The sequence below is a fragment of the Hippoglossus stenolepis genome, chromosome 9, assembly GCF_022539355.2.
Source record: "Hippoglossus stenolepis isolate QCI-W04-F060 chromosome 9, HSTE1.2, whole genome shotgun sequence".
In the NCBI taxonomy this organism is placed as follows: Eukaryota; Metazoa; Chordata; class Actinopteri; order Pleuronectiformes; family Pleuronectidae; genus Hippoglossus; species Hippoglossus stenolepis.
In genome coordinates, this window is record NC_061491.1 from 6,617,869 (window position 1) to 6,645,116 (window position 27,248).

Here is a 27,248-nt window from a genome sequence, read left to right on the forward strand (position 1 = left end):
AAATATTAGAACACATACTATAATCTGTTTGATTATGAAAAACATGGTTGTAAGGCAACTCTAAACTCATGATGTTGCATATACACAGAAACTGTTGTGCTGTAACGGAGCCATCTTGAAGCACTGACGCTCCACTGGACCTTAAATCCTCTGTGGGAGCACAGCAGGGAGGCATCACACTCTAGAGCTGGAGGACTGTGATGACCACACCTGCATGTTTTTATCCTTCACGCCCACTTCATCCGAAAACCAAGCAACTCTTCCTCTGCTGACTTGGACTTGAGAATTGCAGACAGCAACTCCCCTCCCTCCCTGGGCTCTCCGCCCATACAGAAACCAATTTGCTGCGCAGTGAATTCTGCTGTGGCCGATAATTGACTATTTTGTCCGCTGCTATAAATTCATCTTCAAAATTAATGAGGTTGATGAAAATGAATCGTCATCAGCAGGGGTGCAGGTCTGATGGGGTTCGTGTTGCGCCTGACAAGGTGCTGCAGAGAGGTTCATTCCCACTTGACCGACAGTCTGAATTTCTTGTAGAACCAAAATAAAAATAAACTATGAAAATCTTAAAAATCATTCTGCTCATTCCTTGTTTCTGATGGGTTTAATTTTCAACACCAGCCATCTTCATTGTAATATGCCTTCTTAATTTTCCCATCAAGGCTATAATTGAAGCGAACGAAGGCATGTAACAATATCGACAAACCACAACAAAGCTTTTACCATCACGAGAGACGAGGGTGTCGAGAGCAAAAGCACAAACCACATACCACATGTTTCACAACGGCATCCTCATTAACTTGGATAAAACAAAGAGAAATCATCACTGTCCTTGTTTCTTGATTACGCCCCGACTGTGTGCTACATAACAAAGGCTATTTCAGGAACGCCAAGGTTCATTTCCATGTTCAGAGTAATTACCGAGTAATTTACATTTGTTTCTGATGCCATTCTGCCTCGGCTTTGCACAGTTAAAAAGAAAGAGCTAATTTGCTTGATTCACATTAGCTAAAGCCTACGTATGACCTCAGAATAACACACTCACTTCCATCCCTCGGATTCATAGTGATGAGCTGCAGCAGAACCCGAACTAGGCTGTTCTGATGTTGGGCCCTGATAGTAACTCTGGGCCTCAGCGGGACTGCAACAGCCGAATGTCAGACCCTTTGTGAAGCCATTCCATCAACATAACTACTGTCATTTAAGAAATTATATTTCTACTTTGTTTTTTTATGGATTTCTCTGGGCAATTTAGTCTGGTACCCGGCATGTAACCTGCAAAAAAGTTGTGTAACAGGTAAAAAATATATTGATATAAATTTATGGGTATGGCCATAGAAATGTAATCAACCCTTACGGGACTCTGACTCCCCCATTCCAGAGGGAGAGTGATGTGAGAATAGTAAAGTATCATCATACTTATATTGTCACATATCCTATTCAGTTCTGGCTGCAGGAGCTGAGAGCAGCCCGGCGACTGCTGCAGCTTTCCAGTCTTGATATGCCCAGCTGCCTTGTACGCACACAGCTTTTTGGGCGATTTGCAAGGGCTGCAGAGAGAACCATCACACAGGTTTCAAACACTCTTTGATGTACGCTCAAGTTCACAAGGCATTAAACCATCAAGTAAGGGAAAGCTGGGGGGGGTTGGGGGTGGTGTGTGAGCGGACCCTCTAAAATATGCTGAAGCTGGGTAAACAGGGCTAAAAGAGAATTGGTAAGATGGTGGAGAGTGTGAGCATGTGACTGTCTGTACGCGCGTGTGTGCACATGAGTGGCGAATCACGACTGCACTGGAGAGTGTGCAGGCAGAAAAGGAACAACCACAGGCCGTTATACACAGGATTTAATTGTTTACCAAGCTGGTAAAAATGGAGGCAGCAGGCGTCAAAGGGACCACTTTACAGCACCGTAAGAGGTTTCACAGCCTCTGTGGCATTCACTTTATTGAGAGCTTAAATGGGTACGGTGGCCAGAGGTTACTGGCAAAGGATGAGGGAGTAAATCATATTTTTTAGGCTACCTGTGATTGTGAAGCCTGCCACCAGTGGAATTAGCGATGATGACGCAAGTAGAAATTTGTAGTTTTTCCATAATGAAAGCAAAGTATAAGTGGGGTGGGGGCTGAGATGAAGGTGGGGGCAGGTGGCAGGCCTGTCAGTCACCATCAGTGGGTGGTAGATTCAGCGGGTGATTGGTTTTTGTAACCTGGAGCTGAGGGGATGGGTGGATAGAGCTTTCAGCACTGCTGTAGATGACATATTGCATGGATGTAACATCCGCCCTGTTGCATTTCCTCTATAATGGCTTGGAAGTAATGACACAGCCTTGCACACATTGAAGCTGCATGTAGCTGTTTGCGGTTCGAGGTTAAAAAGCTCTTGCTGCGCTCCAGAAGCTATTATTTGAAATCCAATTTTTTTTAAAAAAGGTCCTTGTGAGAATAAGTTTATATTCTTTCTTCTTATCTGGTTAACAGTGACTCTTCATTTCTCAGGAAAGTTGTACCGGATGTAACTACCATTTGGCTTTTTGGAAAAGTTAATAAGGAACTCCTGCCTGAACAAGGTCGGCTCCCCAGTCGGAGCCGGGTCACTAAAGTGCTTTTATTTGTCGGTGTGGTCTGTGCTTGGACTATCAATAGCTCATATCCGAGGAATGCCGCTTTTATTGGCCCAGCTGAGCTCTTCCTCCGACATGACTGACGTTACATTCAGTGTGTCTGCCAGCAGGAAACGAGGGCTGGATGCTCGCCAGAGGACAGCATGGCATGCTGGGACAGGAGGATGGACGTGAATCTAATTGAGTGCGTACATGTGCTCGGACTCACACACAAACACACCCGTACAAGCACACAGTGAAGTGGCCCGGGTAATTCCCTTTGAGAGAAATTGATTGAAAACTTAAATAGAACCAGCGGTCAATATGCAATTGAAACGCCATTCATAATGAAACTTACCTCAACCCTCTTCAAAAACACACACCTCCCTCTTCACCAACAGTCTAACTAGTAATATTGCTCATACTAAATCAGCTAGAAACATGTGTACAACATTTTTGCCTGCAAATCAGGCAGATGGGAGAAGCTTCTGTGTTTCATCTTCCAGCAGTCAGATAGGGGATAACCATCAAGGGAAAGGAGTGTGCGTTAGCATTAGACAGTGTGCCAAGAGTTTGGTTCTGAAGAACAGATAAGCACATAAATAAAACTGTGAGCTGCTGCAAAATGATGAGAGAGATAGAAAGGGAGAAGGACGTGGGGGGTGTGACACGTGAGAATGAGTCAGAGAGAAGAGATACAGAGAGGAAAAGAAGAGAAAGGGAAACTAAGGAAGACACGTGGAGGGGTTTTCTTTGTATATATTCTCAACTGGGTCGGGATCCATTTGCCGACACCGAGACGTTGGCTTCCAAAAGTTCACCCTGAACATTAATCTGCTTTTCTCCTCAAAGTGGCTTCAGGAAAACCGCCGATCCCTCCTCCCAGCAGGACAGTGGCTCCTTAAAATGAATGTCCTTCCTCTTTCCTTCCTTGGCAGCAAAGTCGTTGATTAGTGTGATGTTTTAGTGTTTTCCTGAATGTGTGTTACTCCTAACAACTTCTAAAATCATATGAATGTGTGTGTGTTTGTGTGTGTGGCCAATCCCCTTGCAGTAAACAGGCTGGAGGGCAATGGGCCCTTCCTGATGAGGGATTAGACCAGGCTTTTTAATTAAAGACTTTAAGTCTCTAGTGTAGAAACTCCACACAGCGCTCCTCATTCCTCTGGAAGCCTTCAACAGCAGCAGCAGTGATTGACAGTAGCTGCATTCGAATCCCAAGCAAAATATTGCAATATTAGATTATCTTTTAGGATATGTCTCAGAGTGCAGTGGCAAAAAGTTGGCGCGTAAAACACCATCCTCATTTCCAAGTTGTCGTAGATTTCCCGGAGTTTTGTCGAGTTTTTCAAATGTAGATCTGCCATATACTCTGGAGGGAGTTCTTCTCCGTGCACAAAGAGCGATGCATTCAAAAATAGAAGTGAAAACAGTGTTTTCAAAAAGCAATGTACAAGCACACGCTGCTCCGATGAGGGCGCAGATTAGTGATATCAGATGGGATCATTTCTCAGTATTGGAGTTGTATCACATAGCCAGACTTATCTCTACAACGCTGCGTCAGTGCTGGAGAATCATTCTGCTATAGGGGAAGAAACGGAAATAGTTTGTATTCCTCAAACCAATCACAATTCTCTTGGGTGGTGCTAAGCCCATGAAGCAGTGAAGGAGCTCCTGCACAAAAGAGTTGGAGGGGAATTTGGTTTTGTGGCACACTTACACGTTAAGATGTGATCAGAGTCATTAAAATGGGATATTCCCAGCCCCAAAAAAACAAAAGAGAGAATGTCACCACAGATAGGTACCCAACAGCAGGCTTATATTCACAGTTTACATTGAAAGACTTTATACCCAGTAGTCAAAATGCTAGCAAGTCATTCAGGGGAGTAAATGTTGCAGCTTCTATTTATATGTTTTGAAATGAGCATCAATTTATGGCCATAAAACGGCAAAAAAAAACACCCAGCAATACAAAAACAAACCTGAATTCATTTTTTTTAAGTCACTGGCATTGTATTTCCTTTCACAGGGATTTTCCGTGTCCTCATGCTTCAATTGTAAAGTTATACCATAAATAGAAACCCTTTTTAATCTCATATCATAACACTACAGTGAGAATTTATACTGTGTTATTGGTGCTAAGAAGTGTTCTTGTGTGGTTATTTTTTGTACTTCCGACAATGTCATTGAGGGATGATGAAAGAAAAAATTCAAAGGATGGAAAATAGAGAGACAGAGAGAGAGAAAAGACCATGCAAAAGAAAGAGGAACACAGAGAATGAGCCTCACCCCAGGAGGTGGAAGCAGCAAGCAGTGACTTGTACTTTAAAGTATAAGACTGTAGCATTATTTGGCTTGTGATGAAGCAGACTGTGTTGTGCACTGCTGCTGCAGCCTGTATGGGCAAACACAAAATGGTGGCGCGGTGGGCGAAGCCATACTGGTATAAAAATCCACTCACCTTCACGTTAGCTGACATATCCTTACAGAAAAACAACAGAACATAGTAGAGGACAAAAATCAACAAAGGAGAATCAAAGAAGCAGAAAACTAAGGAACTGACTCATAATAACAGAATAATCAAATAAAAAAAGCGATGAGAGGGAGATGAAACCACTTTGGGCTGTGGGAATATGGGATTTAGCGTTCTTTACGATGGAAGTCTGGAAGTAGAGGAACAGAAACTCTGCGTCTGGGAAACAGGTATCTATAGCCATATTTTGAAGCAATATTAAAATAGATCAAAGGGGATTTCTGGGTTTTTGCAGCTAAGCTCGCTTTGGAAATCGTGTGCCTCAACAATGCAACTGCTCTGCAGTGTCCTGCTAATGTGTGATAGTAGGAACCAGGTTGAATTGACTTCATAAAGTGCAATAACGAAGACACCATCAGTTTTACCTGCACATCAGATATACAATAACTTCCCATGTATTTCTCAGACTTGCTGGCAAACTGCAAGCATTGTCCTACATCAAAACCATATGCAAATGGGGTTTTATACCATTTGTCTTGAAGCCAGCAAATGTATGTGCTTTTTTTCTAGTATTCAACACATTGATCTGTCTGTCAATGCACTGAAACTAAGCTGAGAGCACCTTTGCGGTTACCTTGGTTTCTGTGCGTCGTGTGGTGCCATCGTCAGATGTGACCACCGAGACGTGGGAGGTGGGGGTGCCAGGGTCCTCCTCTATGGTGACCGTCTCCTCCACCACCTCCTGCGGCTCCTGCATCATAGCCAGGGATGTGGCGTTGCTGGGGCTCTGCTCCTGCACAGATGAAGGGAGAAAACTAGTTATACAACACTGCAAGACGTTCAGTTCTTACACAACAAGGAAAAATATCTGCAAAACATCCAGGTAATCCTCCATCAGATAAACAGTGAGATGAAACGTTAAATGGGCCACTGCAGCAACAAATGATATTTGAATACAGCGGAGACAAATAGAGCAGGAATAAGAACAGTGCAAATTAAGGGAATTAAACATGATGCCATCTATAATTTCCACTGAGACACTTGAGCTTCAGCTAGTGGATTGAAAATGTGAAACTCAGAACACGACTAATGTGTTGAAAATAAAGTATACTGAGGCAAGGAGAGGACTGAAAAGTGTTTATAATATAAAAATAGGCATAGAAGTATGTGCAAAAATATGTAATCAAATATAATACGATATAAAATTGCGTACAACTGCCCTTTAAAAGGATTCACTTCGTCAAAGTTATGCAATCAATGAAAGATTTTACTAAATGTGTACACCTCCAGGAAAGATCACAGTACATGCAGAGGTGGTGTTTGGGCAGAACAACAGACAGAACAGTAAATATTGGAAAGTTCTGAGAAAAAAAAGTTTTATTACATATTAACATTTTTTTAAACATTAACTGTTAAAATAATCTACGGTCATTAACATAATTTCAAAGTGCACATGCTACATATATTATTACTATCTTAAGGGATGTTTTATTCAAGGTTAGGCAACTAAGACTTCACAAAACTGTCTTTGTGGCAAATAAACCAAAGTTTATTTGCCACAAAGACAGTTAAGTTGCTCAAGAGCCGATCTTGTCAGTGGAGGGGAAAATCGTGGTTATGGTTGAAGGAGCCTATTGGCTAACAATTGAAGATGAATTAGTTTCTGGGGGCAATGGCCAATATTATGAGACTTCAGATGTAGACAGCGTATATCTGGGGCAAGACTCCATATTCTGTTCACTGTTTACAGTCTGACTAGTTTCTTTTATCACACAAGTTAAATGTTTCCCCACACAAACACACCTCTTTTGCTCTCCACACAGACTGTTGACCTGCAGGTAACCAAAGCCTGCTCAAACGTGATTGGTCAAACTAAAACAGAAACTAGAAGGTGTCCGACTCCAAAATCATGTCCTTTACCAATATTCTCCATTTTCACATGCAGAATCTGATTATAAAGTTTAAACACAGTCATCTGGATTCGAAGTGGGAAACAATACAAACCCATCCCATACCCCATCACCTTGACTAGGTTCCACAGAGCAAAGCATATAAAAGCCCCTAAAATAAAGCAGTTGTAAGTTCACACACTCTTAACGCCTGTATCACACACAGGTAGGAAACTATAAAGCTATAGTTTTCTTAGTTTGTTTCTAGTGCTGACAGTCCATGATTTATTTGGCTCTAATATTATATCCAAACACTGCAATGCAGGGTAGCTACAATTCCTCAGCTCTTGAGACTTCAAATTGAGTTAAAGCTTCTTTCAAGGCAAGTAAAAGGCTGGAGGACTGTTTTTGATTCATGTTTCATTGCGAGACCATGAATTCGAAGAAAAAGTGTCCATGGGCTAAGGATGAAAGTGAGGGTGCAGCCCCAAACCAACTCCACCTGACCATGTGTGAATTCGTGAGAAAAATGTGCTTCTCTCTGCATTTCCTGCTGATGTAAAATGATATGAAGTCCATGGTTGGAGGTGCAATGCCATGGCGTGGCGCGCTGCTCTGCGTGAGTGTGACAAAATTACAGCCCTCGTAACTGAGAGGGGAAGGAAAGCACATGAGGCAATCTTTGATAACCAGAACAGCATGGAGCCAGGAGAGGGAGAGGAATTCGAAAGTAATGGAGAGGGCAGAGAGGGAAACAGCTGGAATAGGATGGTGTAGTGGAAAGAGGGGAAGAAGGACAAACAAGGGGGCTGTATATTCATCATCCAGGTTGCTGTGACTGACCTTAGAGATTTTTTTGTTTGGAATTTTCATTGTGTTAACTTCCTGCTACTTCAACTGCCTGGAGAAAGTATCAATTAATTCCTAAATGTGACAAAACAACAAGACATAGATCTTCATAATGCCCTTTTAAACTTGCTATGATTCTGCAGTGCTCCCTCCCATTATCGTAACAAACTTTCCTCACGTAGAAAAACGGTAAAAGCAATCACATCTTTCTGTCCGACCAATTAGACCAGATGTCGGACTCAGTGAGACAAAGTCAAGGCCAATGAGTGAGCAAAAGGAAAAGTGCCAGTGTTGTACTCTGCTGTGTTTTCTTAAAATACTACAAGAGATGCCTCATGGAGGAAAGCCTGCCTCTTTTCTTCATGTCTTTGAAGAAGCTAACAAGTGAACAATTCTCCATTGATTGGCCAGCTCATCTCAAGTTTCAAAGCCCCGCAAAATCCTCATTGATCTTAGCTCCTTCTTGCTGATCAGTCAAAAGTTTTCACTTCTTATGTTGAGGATCTTTTCCACCCTAATCCGTCAACTCTTCGGCCTCTCTATATCCCTGCTGGGAAAAAGACCTGGTCTCTTGTGTTAAGCGTTCATGCCTCAGCTCCTTCAGCAGCACAAAGAGCATGAAAACCTTCTCTATTTACCTGCTCCACTCTATCCTCTGACTAAGAGTCAATTAGCACTCTGAACTGAGCTGAGTTAGGTCATTACACTTGGAAAGAGGGCTCATTATTGGGGTTAATGACAAGAAAGGCTATGTCCTGCATAGAAAGAGGTAGATCTATCTATGCCTGACCACTGGTGAGCTGTGGAAAACACATTTTTTACAACTGACCTCAAGCTAAACAGCCTGACTCTGCTGGGAAGGGCCTTTCAAATGGTATACAGAAAATGTCAGTGGTGATTAGTCACCTTGTTCTACCAAAATGTAAATGTGAATTAACTCAGTGCTGAAAACAACAATGCATCATACCTCATACGAAAGCTCAATATGCGACCATGCTATTCAAACAGCAATATGTAATAGTACCGGCAACATCCTACACTAACACTGCTTAATTAATCGGACATTAATATTGATCACATTTCTTGCATTCCCACAGTCAAATGAACACTATCATCTGTTGTATTGATGTTTAAAATGCGTGCTCTGCTCGTAGAACACTCTGCTGCATATCAAATGCAAAGCGTTTCCTGAACTAACAGCCAGTCACCAGGTAAATTGAGCTGTTTTGGTTTCACATTTGGGAAACTGTCGCCCCACTGCAGCAGCGGTTCGGAGTAACAAGAGAGCAGATTAACATATTTATTTTTAGTGAGCCTATATTTTGGGTAGAATTTTACTATCATTTTTGCTGCCAGGAGATGCACTGTGATGAAGGACCAGTCCTATTTTGATGCAAAGATTTTGAACATTGGCAGGAATGAAGCACAAAATGGAAGGGAAAGCAGTGCTCTGTTCATTTCAATGAGAAAGTGTGATCAAAACATGTTTTGTGGATAATGATGAAAATAATTGCGATAGTAATTTTGGCCATAATTGTGCAGCCCTCTCCTACACTTGTTTAAAATACATAGTACTTGGTAAAGCACTTGACAGAGAGGAAGTGGGGATCCTTAGAGGCTTGCTGACAAACCAGCTTCTTGATCCAAGCTTAATGTGGTGTCGCTCATTCACTTCCTTCCTCTCCGCTCTCTCCCCCCTGTGCCTCTGTGTGCACTAAGTGAGAGAGTGGAGTTGAACTCAACGTTACAGCCCCTAAATAAATGATTAAAAGCCGTCTGGCCATAAGCTTGCGCGCCTGCCTGCTGGTCCCAGGGGGGATAGGCGGCTGATTCAGTGTCCAGGACACTCGGTCAAGAATACCCTTTAGTCAAGGGCAGGAGAAGTGACGCGCAGTGAGTTAATGGCTAATTTCAGAGAGATGAATGATAAAGTGGAAGAGGGGTACAAGAGAGAGTGTGATGGAGGGGGAGGCAGTATCTTTTGGAAATAGTTTGAATTAGCCAGATGAATAGAGGTAATCTCAAGGTTAGATTGGTGAGTTCATGATCTTATGGCTCAGAATAAAATTGTCTGATCAGCTGGATCAGGGTAACAAGGGAAAGGTCTTTCTCAGCGCAAAAGTACAGGGATCAATGATATGTAAAGCTGATCATTTCAAGAAGGCAGGAAACTAAAACTAGCACTCAGAAGAGTGCATACCTTCGCCAAGGCCCAACAGTCCCCTTAAATTCCACCAAGCCACACATTGTACATGCTAATAGATATAAAAACGCTGATGAATACATAGCATCTTTGGCGGAGGTAAGCATAAATTATGAACCAAGGCAAGACTCTGTCTTGTAAAGATCGAAAAAAAACATACACCTTTAGGCTACTGAACCCAAAGGACAGTTGTCTTCTTGCCAAACCAGAAAGCCGGACAACCCAACTTGTGATGAGGAGAAAACTGCTCTAAAGCTTGTCCTGTCATGTCACTTCTGTTGGTCCAGTCGTATCAGAGAGGCTGAGGTGTCTGACAGGGATTTGCCTCTGACATTGACCTACGGATTTGTACAAGCTGCACTTTATCCTGTCCGATGTGTTTGGCACAGACTGTAAAGAAGAGAGTTTGGAGGATAATGAAACCTCACCTTTCAGATCTGTGACAAAGACAATCATTGTCTCAATGGATCAGATTAGAAATGTGATTGTACTTGTACATGAATTTTAAAAAAGTTTACCGTTGCTACTGTTGCAACATTATATTAAACTACAGTAAAGCATTATCGATATATCCACAAAAGAATGAGAGGAGACTTAAGCACTCAAGCTTGTCCATACCTCAACGATGCGATCAATGCCTCTAACAAACAATACCCTTGACAAAAGCCCTTAAACAATCTTCTCTGGATTATATTTCATTACAATAGATCACGCAGGGACACACAGCTCCTTAATAGCGACTAATCTCAACTGTAATGGATCGTTGTACTGAGAAGAGAAAAGAAGGAGGAGTAAGTGGAATACAAAAGCAGGAGATGAAGTGATAGAGCAGTGTCAATTAGCGGTGGCCTACTATCTCCCATCAATCCACACCCATTCATCATCAGTGTTCAATAAGATGCTCAGTGCAGTCTGAGGATAGAGAGATAGAGTAAAACGATGGAAGTGTAAAGTCTACTCAGATAAGAGACGTCCCTTTCCTCCGAGGACAGAGAAAACTTCAGTTGGAGTTAAGGAGAATGAGTCATCACTGCAGTAGGTTTACAAGGTGTAGAGTACAAAAGGTACACGTGTTATTGATGTTCTAGTGTAGTTACATGAAGCAAATAATGAGGGTACAGACTGGAGGCTGAGTGCTGTTAATATTAATATTTTACCAATATTATCTGATCTACTGTGCATCAACTTTTCAAACTTAACATATACTTTTAATTTTGGGAAAACATTCAAGTCATGGAGCAGGTTACATTTTAGAAATGTGATGCACCCTGGTGGCCTAGTGGTTAAGATGCACATGATATAACTGTAACGTCCTTAGTTCTGTGTCCCTGCCCCTGTCTTACTGCCCTATGTTTTCCTGTTTGTGTCCCTAACCCTGTCACTATCTAATGATGTATCTAATAAGAGTTCAAATGAATCATATATTCTCATACTACTGTATCAGAAACACCATATGCACTGAAATGCCTGTATTTTATGGGCAACCTTTTCAAATGTATACATATATGATATTTCAAATTTTCAATATAATGCCTAATTTCTATATCAATACAAAAACAGATTTTTGAATACTATTAATACTTAGGAATATGAATGTGTTTTCTGCAAGTTCCTTCCTATTTGACAAAAGATGTGAAAGTTGTCAAAGGTCTGATGCTGTCAATGCTGTCATTTGATACAACTGCTGCTATACGGCAATTCCCAGCCCTGCATCCACCTGTAAATTCTGAGCACAAGTTCCCCTTGGGAAGTTATCATCGTCACTCCCTGCTCTCTGCTGTGCAGGGTTTGTTTCAGGACTGATGAAGTCGGAGCCTGCACACCTGTGTGACTGAAATCAAAATCCAGTCAACAAATGGTAAAATCATTACATATATCTGGAATATTTTGATCAAAAAATGTATCAAAATACAGCAGGAATCGATTCAATCATTTGCGTGGTGCTATAAAACCCTTTCAGTCGGCAGCAAAAACAAAGCTGAGCTTCAATAATCCAGTGTCATATGCAGGATAGTAATAATTAGGACCAGTCTCTGTGTAGAAAATGTCAACTTAGATATTTTTAACTGAGCTTAACTTTTGACAAGGCACTCACATGTGACAACGAAAAGCAAAAGAGCATATTATCTACAAGAAGTGATTCCTATGAACATTTTTCCTTGTGTCAATTATTGCAGGTGTACATGAGGACAAGTCTCCCACTCACTCCTACACAACCTCAGTGAGCAGAAATGAGATCAGTAAGTCTCAGTCTGAACACAGTGGGTGGGAGTCTTGAGTTACTTTCAGGCTGAGACAACAGAAGCTGTCAGATCGCCACCTGGTCATGCATTCCAGCATGATCAGAGTCACCTTCCTTCCTGATACACACAAACACGACATGCTCCGTCTTAGTCTGACCTGTGCAGGGACTAACAGGATTTCACTGCAGAGACATGCCAGCAATCATTACATGGCTCTTGCACAATTAATCCTCCAGCAAAGATCGTCTGGCTAACCTTGGGTCGTCCAATTTCCCATCAGCCCCTTCTGCCTCTACTAGCTGCTCTCTCGGCAGCCCTACACAGTGAAGAATCATATGATGAAATTCAAAAGAGAGTGAGGGAGAGAGGGAGCATGCACTAGTATGACCCAGTGTGACCCATCATTTTTCTTTTTTTAAACAGCAAACTGTGACCATGTGATCGAAAACATCCATCCAAAACAAGGCTTGTTTGTGGGATAAAGCAGAGGCAAAGGGAAGTCAAGTAGAGGAAGGGGAACTGGAGAGGCTGACAATGCATGGCAAAGTCCCAACACAGCATGCTCCCCCAGGGTAAAAAAGAAGGAGGGGTTATTCAGTCACATCCAAGGCCAAACAGGCAGGCCTCATCTCAGTTACAGCCGGGGGAGAAGTCCCCACACTGGAATGATTGGAAATCCAACTGACCTGGCGCTGCGGTGCATGGTGACGATCTTTGTGTATGTGCATGCTTCAATTGTAAATATTCCTCCAGTCAACAGTATGAAGGGAGGAACGCACACACAAACACACACAAATAACTGAAGGGGAGAGGGCCAAAGCCTTCATGATGCAGATGGGAATGATGGGACCTTAATCTCTCCGTCTCTGGCGACTGATCCCGGGCCAAATCTGGGCTTCTCTCCCTCTCTCATCTCTTTCACGCTTGGCCTCCTGGTTTCAGATGCCTTCATCATTTCCCACCCTGGTCCTGCCTTTCTACCCCTTCCCAGAAGCCCCCCCACTCCCACACACACACACACACACACACACACACACACACAAACACTCTGCCTCTGTGCCCTTTTGTTCCTTTGCACCAGCGCCTAGAGACGGGACAACATTCGGGTTAGTCAGCGCACTTGACAGGCTCCAACTGTCAAAGACTGAGGCCACCTCGGGAAAATCTCACAACCAACTGCTCAGCCAAATAAACCCTGCAGCTAAAGCTTGATTGCTTCCCAACAGGGCATCGGGACCACATCACTGCAAACCCACTATCTAGCGACAGATGGAAACCCCCAGTCGACCCTCTGCAACACTCAACACCACCTTGATCTCAGGAAAGACTGATATTCCCATTCAAATTGGCCGGGAGATGTTTTGAAATGTTGTGTAATTTCTTACATATGCTGTCAATTATAAACCCAAACACGGTTGCGCACATGGAGTCACATGCCACAAATGTTTTCCTCGCAACTCAAGGCATGGAGTCAGTTAAGGGCGCAAACATGCAGAAAGTCACTCAACATTAAGATTTTCATTACATAGAGAGGTAGAAGAGGATAATAAATAAAAAACAAACGGTGGCGAAACAACTTTGGAGCCGGTAAAGTAGAACTAAATAGCTTTGGAGAGGGGGCACTCTAATGGCTGGGGTTTGATTATTTAGACAGTGGGTGCGGCCGTGAGAGAGAAAAAGAGGAATTCATGAGGAAGATTAGCGGTAGCAGGCCATGGTCGACGGGTGGTGGGGGGCGGGTAGCAGGGCGGGTGGTTTTACCAGCGTTCCCGAAGGGTGGGTTCTTTGCAGTGCCCCTCCCCTCGACCACTGGATCACTGTCAGCATGACTCTGTCAGGGGACTGGTGATTGGAGTGGTGGATTGCAGAGCATGGAGGAGGCTGTGAGACAGACTTTGCCAGAAGCTCAGTTCATGTGAGGTCTACTGGAGATTTAGGGAGGTGGAAAGGGAACATATGTTCCACTTCCTGTCAGGCTACCAGCGCAACACTTATTGTTCCCCCTGACACTCTTTCTCCAAAAACTGTCGGCATGTGCAGCCGCAGGGTCTCCCATTTAACAGAAATGTACCCCCTCCTCACTCTCTCCGTCTTGCTTCCCGTCTCTCTTGTTTAGGAATTGGTAAAGCCTGGGGCAGTTATAATGGAGGATACTGATGGGCTTGGCAGGGAGCTCTCACTGTTTTAGGAAAGATACGAAATGTCCTCCTTTGGGACTGGGAAGGAGGGGTGTGCAGAGGAGTCTCCACAATAGGAGGGCAGGATGTCATAAAAACAGTGTTCTCAAACTGAGTTATGTCACGAAATACAGACAGGGCCTATGAACTTGTTTGCCATAATCTGTGCTCTTACTGATCTACGTCCATACTCCATAGATGTCTATGCTGCCCCTCAGGAGTTAATAGAAGTGAAGTAAAAAATATGAGTGCATTCAAGAAATGCATTCTATGGCTAAGACATTTGGAATAAATTAAACTACTCCTCATCTTGACATGAAGGCCCCCATAACCTACTGAAAGAGCCCCAGCATCCCAAGGCACCTTGGCCATCAGCAGAAATCCGCTCTGAAAATAGTTCTTGCACACATAGATAACACCTTGCAGAGCTAATGCAGTTCATCACAATAACTGCGACTGCTTTTCAAATATGTACTCAGTCAAACATGATTAACCCCCCCTCTGGGGACATTTTTACGGCCATGTGCCAACCGCCTGGTAAAGGATTGGGCTCATTTTGTGGGCAATGGCAATGGCATGGCGTCAGAGCCAGAGGCGGAGGACAGGTCGCAAGAACTGTCCGATGGAAAAATCCCAGCCAATTTACTACTAACCTTCAACGGGATGTGAGATAAGGTGAAGCCGGATGTATATGTGTCTCATAAAGGAGCGATTGTGCAGTTGGATACATCTATCAAGGGGCTTAAGCCAAGGCCCAGTAACTTTATTTATTATTCTCCGTTCTGTCAGATGAAAATAATCGTGATATAACATCTAGTCCACCCTATTTTGCTCAGAAGACGTTTAGTGGAGCATGTGTGTGTAAGTCTGTAATTACTTATGTGTAGAAGAGAGCATACATAAGTTCAGTGCAGTGTCCTGTCATTCTGAATGCTTCCATGTGGACAAGACACATTTTCAAGAACATATTTTCAGCACTGACTGACAGAAACAGTCACCTGTATGTACCTCTTTAAACAACCTGCTGTTAAATTTCTGTAATGCACCTTGTGACTCTTTGCGAATTCCACTACAAAATACCCATCTTTCAAACATTATAGTAAAGAATGTAGTCTATTTTGAAGTACACCATGCTGACAAGCCAAATAATACTTTAATTGAAATCAAACCTGAAGAAACCCCCAAATATACAATTTATAAAGAATCCATATTTCAGAAGATGGAATCAGTCACATTCTGGCATTTTTGCTGAATCACTTAAGAGAATCATCAAATGTTTCCAATTTTACAAACTAATTATAAACTAATTGTTTCATCACTGACATCAGTCTTAAAGTCCTTACTTGGCTGATATTCTAACGTTAAATATTAGCTGGATGTTAACAGAAAACACTACCCTGCACAAAGACAGTGGGATCAGTTAGATGGAGCAGTCCTCCAAACAGTCCCTCGGAGTCTGAGGAAGTTGGAGCCGGAGCAGCGCTTACTGTTAAACACAACCACAGATCTGAAATTCGTGGGTCAACCAGAGTACGCAGACACCATGCCCTCCACATCACTCCAAAACAACGACAGAGCTCCTTCTCACCCCACAATGTTGAAAAACATTTGAGTCTGATTCTGCACAAAGAGCATTGATATGATACGGCTCATAATAGCAATAAACACAATAAGGGACAGGCAAGGCCACCATTTGTGCACATAATGTATTCCACTGGCTCTAGTAGGAGGTAAACAGGGCTAAATTGGATCTGAACAGAATCTGTATTGGTTTGATACAGATGACATTGTGTTGCAGTTAAGATTTTTAAGAAGAGATTAATCGCGCCACAAAAAAACAACACCTCATTTACAAGTTAATGGAAACAAGTTCACCTGATTTCCTGTGAATATTTAGTAGGAGATAAAAATGCAGGGAGACAATAGACGCGGCCCTCATTCTGGTGCTGTGTGCCTGTGTGTGCATGCACAAATCTGTGTGTGAGGCTGAGCGAGCAAGAGAGAGTCTTTTAAGCTCACTTTCAAAGCTGCAAGCTGATCATGAATATTTAAAACTAGGCAGATATCTGAAATATAGTTTTGGTACCGTGACTTTTTTTTCTCTCCGTTTTTTGCATGCTAAATTACCAGGGAGTAAATCTTTTAGCAAGATCCAGGGTATAAAAATATATAGCGTCTTTTAAGCTGTGGCTCATTTACTGTGAAGTGTGGTTTTCATTCCAAGCATTTGTCATGTGAATTAAAAAATATCAGAAAAACGGCATTTTGAATGATTAGGAGCGCACTCCAGAGAGTATAGGTGAATGCAGAGTAAAGCCTTTTGGCCGGATGCAAAATGAAAAGGTGCTGCTGCACTGCTGCATAAGGATGGGCAGGTGGGTGGAGGCAATTTCTTTGGCGGGTGGGGCAACTTTGAGTCTCACTGTCTACTCATTGTCTAATAGAGTCATTCCCAAGTTCCCCAAGGTGTTGGTAATGAAAGGGCATCTCTTTTTCTTCTTGTCAAGTGTTAGCGCTTACTTCTCTTTTACTTCTCTGTCATGCACTATTCATGCTCTGGGTCTGTGTTGTGTTGCTCTGCAGGTGGTTAGGAGGAGGATGCAGATGAAATATGGATTATCTCCTCTCAGTGTCTGGCTAAGCCCCACTTTGCTGGCACCGCTGCTTTTCAATGTAGCTCCCCTCCCACTCAGCCAGCCAGCTGCAGGCCTAGCATCTGTCTGCTAACCCCCCGCCCAGCCTTTAATCAAGCAAACACACACAAACACACACACACACACAACTCTATCCATCTCCCCCCACTCCTGTATCAGCTGCGGCTGTTCTGTGCAACAGGAAATGCTGGCTTCTGAAGATTTACTGTTGGTATCTAGTAAACAGGATCTTGACCCAAAAGAGCTGTTGGCTGAAAGAGGAGTAATGACAACCCACAGAAGTGCCCTATTAAGAGATAGGTCAGGGTAGTTTGGATGACAGATATCATCCAAACCCCTGGTGAAGACATGACTCCTTTCAGGAAGGAAATCGCAGCCCAACCCTTCAGAGTCCTCTGGGACACCGGCCAGAGCTGCTTCTAATCCTACACCCACACAGATCCACAGTCAGTCAGCCTCTAGATACGACCTTCCCCTACTCACTATGGATTTATATTTAACAACTCAGACGGTATTTTCATTCATGTTGGTAATAATAGCATTACACTTATCAAGTCAGCTGAGTGAGTTGTGTGGAATGCATCATTATTGATTAACAGATGCTTGACAGGACAGGAGACATAAATAGTCAGACTAAAACAAGGCTGAGGTTATTAAGACTTATCTGGACAAAACAATCAAGCCAACAGCTAAATTATTGCTATTATGGTCTATACACGTATTGGCTCAACCTGTACCAATTTTATTTGCCAGGCACACACACACACACACACACACACACACACACACACACACACACACACACACACACACACACACACACACACACACACACACACACACACACGCACACACGCAACGCACACGCACACGCACACGCACACACGCACACACACGCACACACGCACACACGCACAGAGTTTTCATGTGGGACTATAGTCAACATTTCAGTAGCAGTAACTCTGTTTGAAACAAATGAAACAATTCAGAAAATCTCGATGTGTTCCCAGATATAAGCAAAGACTGTAATTATTCTGATGAGAACCATAAGAAAAAAATCAATAGCCAAAAACTATGAAAAAACATTGAAGTTGTAATAAACTAGAAATATACTGAAAAGGATGAGAACATTTCTCCTCTCAAATAACATTCAGTTGTCAAAATGAAACAATGTGTTGGTTTATTTATATGCAAATTACTTTTTGCATTACTTTCTTGATTAACTGATTCATTGTCTAGAATGAATTAATTATTGTCATTAAACATTATAAAACAGGGAAAAATCTATAGTCCAAAGATATTCCATTTACTAAGACAAGCAGCTAACTTGAGAAGCTGACACCATCAAATGATTTCGCCTTTTTTGCTTCAATAACTGAAATGAATAATCAATCAATAGCCGCCATTTAATTTGCTTTTGATTGAAGCAATCAATTAATGATTAAAGCTCTAATTGAGATGTGTGACGTATTGTAGATTAAACTAAAGGTGGTTGAAGTTCATGATAGAACGACAGCTCTGTATTCTGCTAAGAGCTCACCATACATTATAAATAAGGAGCCGACGTTTGCACACTGTCTGTTCGGAGATGTTGTAAAAAGTGAAACACGTGATTATAACAGTCTCACTTACACACACTCGACGGTGGATTGTTTGCAGTAAAGAAATAAAACAAACCACTGTTCATCTTCCTAAAGGACCTTAGGGGATCCTCACACTCCATTTTGTGATACACTCACACCACTTTAACCCAGGGGACCATGTACAATATAATATTAATTATGCAAAGAACAACAATCATTATGGCACACTTCACTGAGTGGTGCTTCGGGCAAGTCCATGACCTGAAGAAGCAACGGCAACAGGCAGCAGATAGAGGCCCTGCGCCTCCCTGTCTACAACTGTCATTATCAGGAACACTAAGGAGCTTGTGTGTTTTTGTCTCAGTCAGACAGAGGATGTCCGCTGCGAGCCAGCCATCTGATTACCCACAATTCCAAAACCATGCTGCCACCCTAAATCAGTTTAGCCTCATTTCCCTCAAATAATTGACAAAAAGTCGTGTATTTTCCAGAGATGATGAACACGTATGTTTAGCAAATCCGATGAAGCCTGAAACCAGGAAATAGCCTGTTGTTGTATGGGTACTTTAAAATTCATATCATATACCAAAGTTCCCGTAATGCACTTTTGTTCTGACACGCTTAACCTAACATTTGTATCAGATAAACATCATCCAAAAGGCACAGTGAACAAATATGGAACACCGCTGTGAATGTGAAACTCTTTATTATACCAAGTCAGAAAGATATGACTAATGTCCACAGTGTGGGGATAGACAAAGTCCTTAACCTCAGGTATGTGTGTATCTTATTCCAATGGTTAGTGGCGTATTGCTGGCACAACATTATAAATAGTGGAGGAGCTGGGCAAACTAAACACAGACGGGAAGGAAGCCTGGGTGGTTGTCACTTTCCTGCTGTCTGACCACTCTGGAATCCAACCCCACCCTGGCAGTCTGAATCCATAAAGAAAGCTAACTAGTGCAGTTCAGCAAATCTTATACAAGACTTGCATTCTCATCATTATTATATCCATTGTTTTTTATGTCTAGAAAAGACATTTGAATCTTAATAAATAGGAGAAGATGGTGAATATCCCTTCATATCCTGTTTAATCGCATACATTTGGTTTTAAACATGGCTTTGTGCGTTTCCATTTGGAGTATATTCAGTTTTATTATGTACATTTTGGTAGAAGTTCGGCTATCCTGGCTTTAGGTTTATCTTTATCTTAATTTTAGGACACATCGTCAGTAGTGAACAGTGAAGGATAAAATTATATTTCATCCATTATTACTACACACGTTCACGTAAGGAGGGCCCCCCAGGGTTGATCGAGTCCCAGGGTGTGTCCCATAGACAATCATGTTTTGTTTTAAGGTTTTTTTTGTTTATGATTTGCAGTTTCTATTTACTAGAAATTATAATCGGTATCAAGAGTTGTATCGCATTTGTGCTTTTACCTGTTTAAAGGTATGTGAAATTTGGTATATTTGGTATGATATAAGGTTCTCCTTAGGAATTTAAAATTGCTTAGTCTCAGAAAACTAGTGATGGTCTGAAAACACATCAATCTGCTACTGTTCCAATTTAGCCAATGGTTCATTACGAATCCAGAGACTGTGAGAAGTCAGTAAACTCCTGAGAGTATAGCAGTGTTGTGTGCTGACCCAGTTGGACAAACCTGACAAACACATCAGCTCTACTGTAAGAAAGCAAACTTTAATGAGCACCCTCCTCTGACTTTCTGTGAGTAGCCGGGCAGAGGTTTAGCGAGGCTGCAACATCCTGGAGGTTACCTCTGCTATTACCTCTGCACCAGCTGGCAGGAGTGACTTTGTGTGTGTGTGTGTGTGTAAAAGTCTTGGGTTAGCAGAGGCCCATGCTCTGGCCCACACAGAGAGAGTGGGGTCCACTCAAGGGGGAGCGGGCCTCTGTCTGAAGGCTTAAAATAGAGTAGAGGGTGTGAGATGACTGCAGCCAGACTGAGTTTGTGGAGAGCTTTTGTCAGGAGGTGGGTTTGGGAGGAGGAGGGTGTTGAACTCAACAACTCTCAGCATGTTAGCGGGGCCTGAAAATAACTCACTACAATGTCTTATCCAGATACATGTACTGTGTCGATGCAAATACACACAACTTCTTTATAGTTAGAGGAGTGGCATGAAAAACTTTTCAAAACAGCATTTATGTTCAGTCACTAACACAGCAGGAATCATGAAACCGTTTCAGGTGTTAGCAGCTCCTTAAAACAGAATGAGGCAGCTTTCACTGCAGGTTTTACAGACTCCTCAAGCTGCTGTGTAAAATCACACCATACTGGAATAATTTGCCCAGTAAGACAAGGCTGTTCATGACTATGATTATAATCAAGAACATTCACTAGCTGTGGTTACAGGGGAATGTCCCTCTCATCAGAGTTGTACAAGGCTGAATGGCCAATACCTAACTTTTAACAAAAGTCTTAATATATTGGCTAACACACCGGGCACAGCGGGTATTTCACGTTTCTCTCAAACACATCACAATGCAAGTTGAGTCGCAACACATACTGTACACATGGTCCTTTTATTTGCAAGTCAATACTGGATGGTGACAGCCTTTACCAATAATCCTAAAGGAGAAAGAGCTGTATGAAGCCATCTTTGGCAACGGAAAGCAGGCACACAATCGAAAGCAAATCTTTCTCTGGGAAAACAGAGTTTCACCACAGGGCTTTTTGTCAGCTTTACACTGCCAGAATGGAGCCAGATATGCAAGTTTCTACAAAAGGTCCTTGTCAGCTTTTCATACAGGATTGCAAAGGTTACAAAAGCACTGCGTAGGAACTGACTTGCAGGGCTGGACTGACACCAACATCATGAACTACATCACGCACTGACATCCTGTGCTTTTGTGTCTTTAGCATTTTGATCTTTTCCTTTATGCTTCAGCAGGAATGTGAACTTCATTCACAAAGATGGTCTCTGTTAAACATTGTATTTAAACAGCTTACATACAGAACATTTCTGTGTTTCGAACTGAAGCAACTAGCTATAAACCAACAAAATGACTGCTTAGAGGTTTCTTAAAAAACATATGATGATTGTGGCTCAGAGGGTTTCTATACAGAGCCCAAAACTAAACACTGAATTCTTGTCTTGGATTTTCGACTGTTTACATCTTGAAATATTTATCTGGACATGCCATTGTGCTGATTTCTTTGAAAGTCAATTCACGTCCAAACCCTTCACAGCCACATGAGCAAGAGGGTTTGCCAACAAAGCCGGCAGTCAAGCTATTGGCTCAACACCTGACGTCTCTTTCTCGTATCAGCTTGGCCGAGCAGGCGCTTCGATAATCAGAACATGTTCATGTTTGACAGCTGAGTTTGGAAAATAGAGAGAGAACGAGAGAGACAAGCCTGATGCCACAGGGACACACACCATCTCCCTGACCCCAGACATCATCTGATTTTACTGCAATTACTGTGAGTATCTGTGCACTATCCAGGCTGGGAACACCTGAGCACTGTGGAGCATGGTCCTCTCAGTAAGACTGGCAGAGCTGTGAGCCCAGGTCCCACTGCGAGAGCAATTTCAGTAAATAAATAAGATGTGTAACAATTGTTTCACTCCTAAATCAGCACTGCGGATGCTCACTCATTTCATTAGGCTGAAATTCTGACATAGACAAAGAGAGACAAGACAGGGCCTTGAGCACTGCGTGCCAGTGAATGGTTATGTAGACAGCAGACAGGCACCATCCAATAACAAAATGAACACTCTATTTTATTTTGGATCCCTGGAAGCACTGGGGTTGTGTTTGTCTCTTCAATCGGAGCTGATTTTTATCTAATCGCTAAACTGCTGCGTGCAGATCAACTGCTCGCTGGAATGCCCCAGTCATAGTGAATATTTCATATGAAGCCTATTGTTGCCTACCCCACTGGGGCCTCAGCAAATGGCCCAATGAGGGAGAAAACAGTGGAGTGGATTCCACAGACCAAAGCCCATTAGTCCACTGGCCTCAGGAAGGCACTAGGCAATATTTAAAAAATGATGAACAAAAATATTTCAGGCCACTGATGTAGTGAACGAAGACTGAAGAAGGATGATATCTGAAGACCTCTGCTAAATCTGTGGAATGTTTCAAACAGGGAACAGTCTGTTCAGCATTATGATCCAAGGATGCAACGAGGAACTCTACCCAACAAATGATTCTCAACACACTGGGAAAGAAAAAACGATGACTCTCACTGTTTACTCATTACTCACTATGTTGAGCCAACTACCCCCAAGAAATATTCTTTCCAGATTTGATGCCCGCACGAGCAGCTCATGACAAGAGTGACACTGTATCAAACTGTTGTCATCTGTGCTAATGCAAACAGAGGCCATACTGTTCCATATGAAAGCAACACTGTAATGTAAACAGCTTTAGCACATTGTTACATATTTGCATCCAAACACAATTAACTTAACATATGTTCACTCTCAAAACTCCAGTTTTAATGTATATGCAAATTCGAATAACAATGTGATCCATAAAAATATATAATAACACATATAAACTTAGATAGTGTAAAGGGAACACATTTTACAGGAAAACTAAAAACTGCACTATTTATGTCAACTTGAAAATGACGAGTAACCGAATGTTTTTTTCGGACCCATTCCACACCACTTAAAATTTCAGTCACAGTCACCAGCTGACAAAAGAGAAGCCAAACTAGCAACGAGGGCCTCAGTTCGTCTGGGAGACACTCCTGAATCATCAGCAGCTATTTAGCGAGTCAGTGAAGGGCTGCTCAGAACAACAGCAAAGCTGCTTAAACTGCTTTGCTGCCTGGCAATCCATCACAGCACAGGAACGGCGCAATGATATCTGGCACATGACTGCTTTACTTCATCACTGCCGACACCTTGGGTGTATTCCAGGAATCAGGTGAGAACTCCTGAGTTTGTTAATCCTGAGACGAGAGAAACTCTTGAGTGTCCCGTTCCAAATGTTATAACTCACATTACCTGAACTGAACCTGCTGACTGGAGCATCTTTCTCTTTGTCTACTAATGTGACCACTGTTATAATTCATCAGTAATTAGTGTGAGGACAGACAGGACATGGATTCATCACATATTTTACATCATTTCTGTTACTATGTTTAAATGATCTATAGAGTCAATCAAAAAAGCTGTATTTTTATAATGTTAAATAGACATAAAAAAAATCTGACTCACATTTAACCATAACACTTTTAAATTTGCAAATCACCAAAATCGTTGGGATGTTACTGGGTCAGACTCTAGGTTACACCCATGCGTCTATAATTGAACTTGTGTCTTCTAATCCTCTGCTGCCAACACTTTGTACCCATCAGGCTAAACTAAATAAACATGTTTAAATATATTTAAATATTTAATCTAACAAACAAGATTCAAGCTGTATCATCCATTAAAGTCTGCTTAACAATGAATGAGTGGAAAACACTGAACAAAATGTCATAATATGTAGTTATTGATTCTCTTCTGCTTGTTGGGCTCTTTCACAGCTGCTGCTGTTTAAAAGAAATGAATGTCCATTGTTATATATATTGTTAAATATTACATATTTCTCCACTGGATTAAAATGGAGGCTCTTGGTTTACCCGTTGCTGTGGTGAATCGTAGTCTAGTATCACAGCTTCATTGACGGTGAGTTTTATTAAAACAACAATCAATTCAAACTGAACAAAATTGACTGGACTTAACTCTGATAAGCTGCTCTGGAACTGAAATCTCTCTCAGTGTTGGTCAACTTGGAGATAAGGGTTAGGTTTAAATCAAGGCCCAAAGCCTTAAGGCCAAATTATGCCTAACGTTAGATACATATATGGATGGAGCCTTCTGTCCGTACTGTGCGTTCACTTTATCCGTATTTGTGCACGTCTTGTTTATGGATATGGACCAAAGAGACGAAACTGAGGGGTACCCCAGGAAATTGTGGGGGGCAGCTAATAGCTCAAGAGCGAGAATCAAAGGACACAGTTTCAACAGTGGTGGAACTTTTTGAAGGGAGAATTTATAAGCTGGTAAGTTGTACTTTACTACAACCTCTACCGACATCAACATGTTTGTTGTCAGACACTCGATTTAGTGCTGCCCTTTAGTGGATGTATTATCCAACAACATTGTTCGAAACAGGCGACATAAATGAGCCTTAACTCCACCCTGTCCACATCTACCCTTCCACACATCTTAAGAGGAGTGTCCCGTGATCAACAACACATGATGGTTTCCTGTATGTGTGTAACAGTGTGTTTCAAAGGTCAAACAGCTACAGGGGTGCTACAAATGGCACGTTTACACTGCATGCCAAAAAAGAGAAGCCACGTGGGGCGCGGACTGCTATTTTCAGCTGAAAAACAAGGGCTTCAAATTCCTAACATGTTGCGGAGATTAGAGAGCAATTCGGTGGAACTCTAAGCTCCATATGGTGACAAGGTGCTCACATCTCCCTCTATTGGAGGTTTGTTTTTCTTGCCAGGAGTTGCAGCCCTTGTTTGAAAGCCAAATAAAGATTAAGCAACAGAGGGGAGTGAAGAGAAGGCCAAGTAGTGTGCAGTGAAATGATGCTCATTTTGGCCTGAGTGGTTAAACCTCCTCTCATCAGCTGCTGCAGGGGTAGGCCTCAGGCTGTGTAAGGAAGTAATGGAGGATGGAGAGGGGTGTGTGGGGGGGAGTTTAAGGGGGGAATCACATGGATCATGAGTCATTTGAGGTATTAGACCACATGGATCATGAGTCATTTGAGGTATTAGACCACTTTTGTTCAAGTCCCCCCAATTACTTTTATAGACTTCAGGGACAACACACAGTGAGTCAAGCTTTGGCCACTTTCAATGAATGGTGGAATTATTGGCTCAATCCGCAACGAATCCAGAGAAAAAGAAGTATACTCCAATATTATGCAAATCTCTGGAGTTTTACAGGAAAAGCCCCAAACTCACTGCAATCTTAACAGGACCTCTTACCTGCATAAGGGTTAACCAGAACTGTCAAAGACAATTAGCTGCTATAGTTTTTACTGAGCGTGAATACGAGAGAGTAGCAGCATCAGTAATGGCGTTAACAAAGCAAATGCCATTGAGGTTTTCTGGAACAACATCAAAACAGATTCTCTGCACATCCATCCTTGAAAAAGGGTGTCACACTCCACACTCTGACCCGTTGAGAGACACACACACACACACACACACACACACACACACACACACACACACACACACACACACACACACACACACACACACACACACACACACACACACACACACACACACACACACACACACACACACACACACACACACACACACACCAGACATTAACATGAAACATCATCTCTGCCGGATCCCAGTTTGACATCAGACAGCCTGAGAGAGGCAAGAAAGATATCAGTCCTTCGGGCCACAGCCTTCTGAGTGCTGTCACCAAACCAAAGCAGTTTGTTGCATCATCAAGGCTAACCCTGCTCATTCAAGCAGCGAGATTATAGAAAGAAAAACATAGTGACAGATTCGGGCTTCAACAGCCCCATTAGTGAGACACGTTCCAGAGGCATGCAACAATTAAGGAGACTCTGCCTGCCAGGGAAGACTGAAAGAACCATGGGAAGGACATGTGCTCATCATTCAAAGCAGCCAAGCTGTGACCTCAAGCAGAAAGATAGAACTTCTGGAGGAGAAATTATCCATATCAAAATAAATATAAAAATCATATTGACAACAGTGACTCCGCTGCACATTTATAATAACTTCATCCTTGTCTACCAGTGAGTAAGGGGGAACTAGGATAGGACACATCCAGCTTTTGAATGTGCATGGCAAAGTCACATGGATAAGTTCCTAAAAAATCACAGACGGATGAAGGTATCCTAAATATATTTTTTTAGCTTTTCCATATCGACAGGGGACATAAATGTGTCCAGTCACAGAGATGTAAAGTCCGCCTTTGGCAGATTTCTCCTGAAGTCATGAGCTCCTCTGAGAGTGAACGGGAGCTTTAACACTACAGAGACACTAACAGACTTCAAATCCTTACTGCACAATACTGCAGAGCTGCCGCCAGCAAAGTTCACAAACTCTTCCAAATACACATAGAATACACACACAAAGGCATCTGTGACATTCAATCGGCATCCACGCTGTGCATGAACACAGGCACACACAGACTCTGCATTGTGAACATATCAGAGAAACGTAGCTTTAAACTCCATCCTGCAGACTTCATCTCCTCTCTGGAGAGGTTATCTGCAGTGAAAATGGAGAGAAAGTTTACCTCTGCAGCACCTGCTCTAGACACTGCAGACCGCTACACTGCTTGAACCCCGAAACATGAAAGCTAAGCCTCAGCTATATGCCTAAGTTTGACTTTAAAACAAATCTCAGAGAGATCAGGTGCTACCAAGTGGCACTTTATTACCAAGGTTTGGGAATCCATGCACTCAGGAAGGAAGCGTATTCAAAGTAGTGAGGACTTTTCAGAGTGCACAGCTGTGGCAGAGCAGAGGCAGGAGCGCTCGGCCGAGAGGGAAAGTTAATTAGATTTGTTGGTGTGTGTTGGAGAGACAAGACAGGA

The 27,248-nt window shown here is 42.4% G+C and overlaps 1 protein-coding gene across 8 annotated transcripts in view; it reads right to left on the reverse strand.

Annotated features, from left to right (window-relative positions):
• Positions 1-27,248, reverse strand: part of arvcfb (ARVCF delta catenin family member b) — a 236,519-nt gene that overhangs the window by 77,008 nt on the left and 132,263 nt on the right. For 5 of the 8 annotated variants that reach the window (XM_047341131.1, XM_047341126.1, XM_047341129.1 and 2 more), the window contains 2 exons: positions 5,712-5,870; positions 5,066-5,086 (listed from right to left, as the gene is read on the reverse strand). In XM_047341131.1, the coding sequence (XP_047197087.1) occupies positions 5,066-5,086; positions 5,712-5,837 (147 nt within the window). In that variant the 5' untranslated portion in view covers positions 5,838-5,870. Of the gene's footprint in view, positions 1-5,065; positions 5,087-5,711; positions 5,871-27,248 lie in introns of those variants that run through there. The other 3 variants (XM_047341128.1, XM_047341127.1, XM_047341132.1) reach the window with 2 other exon arrangements.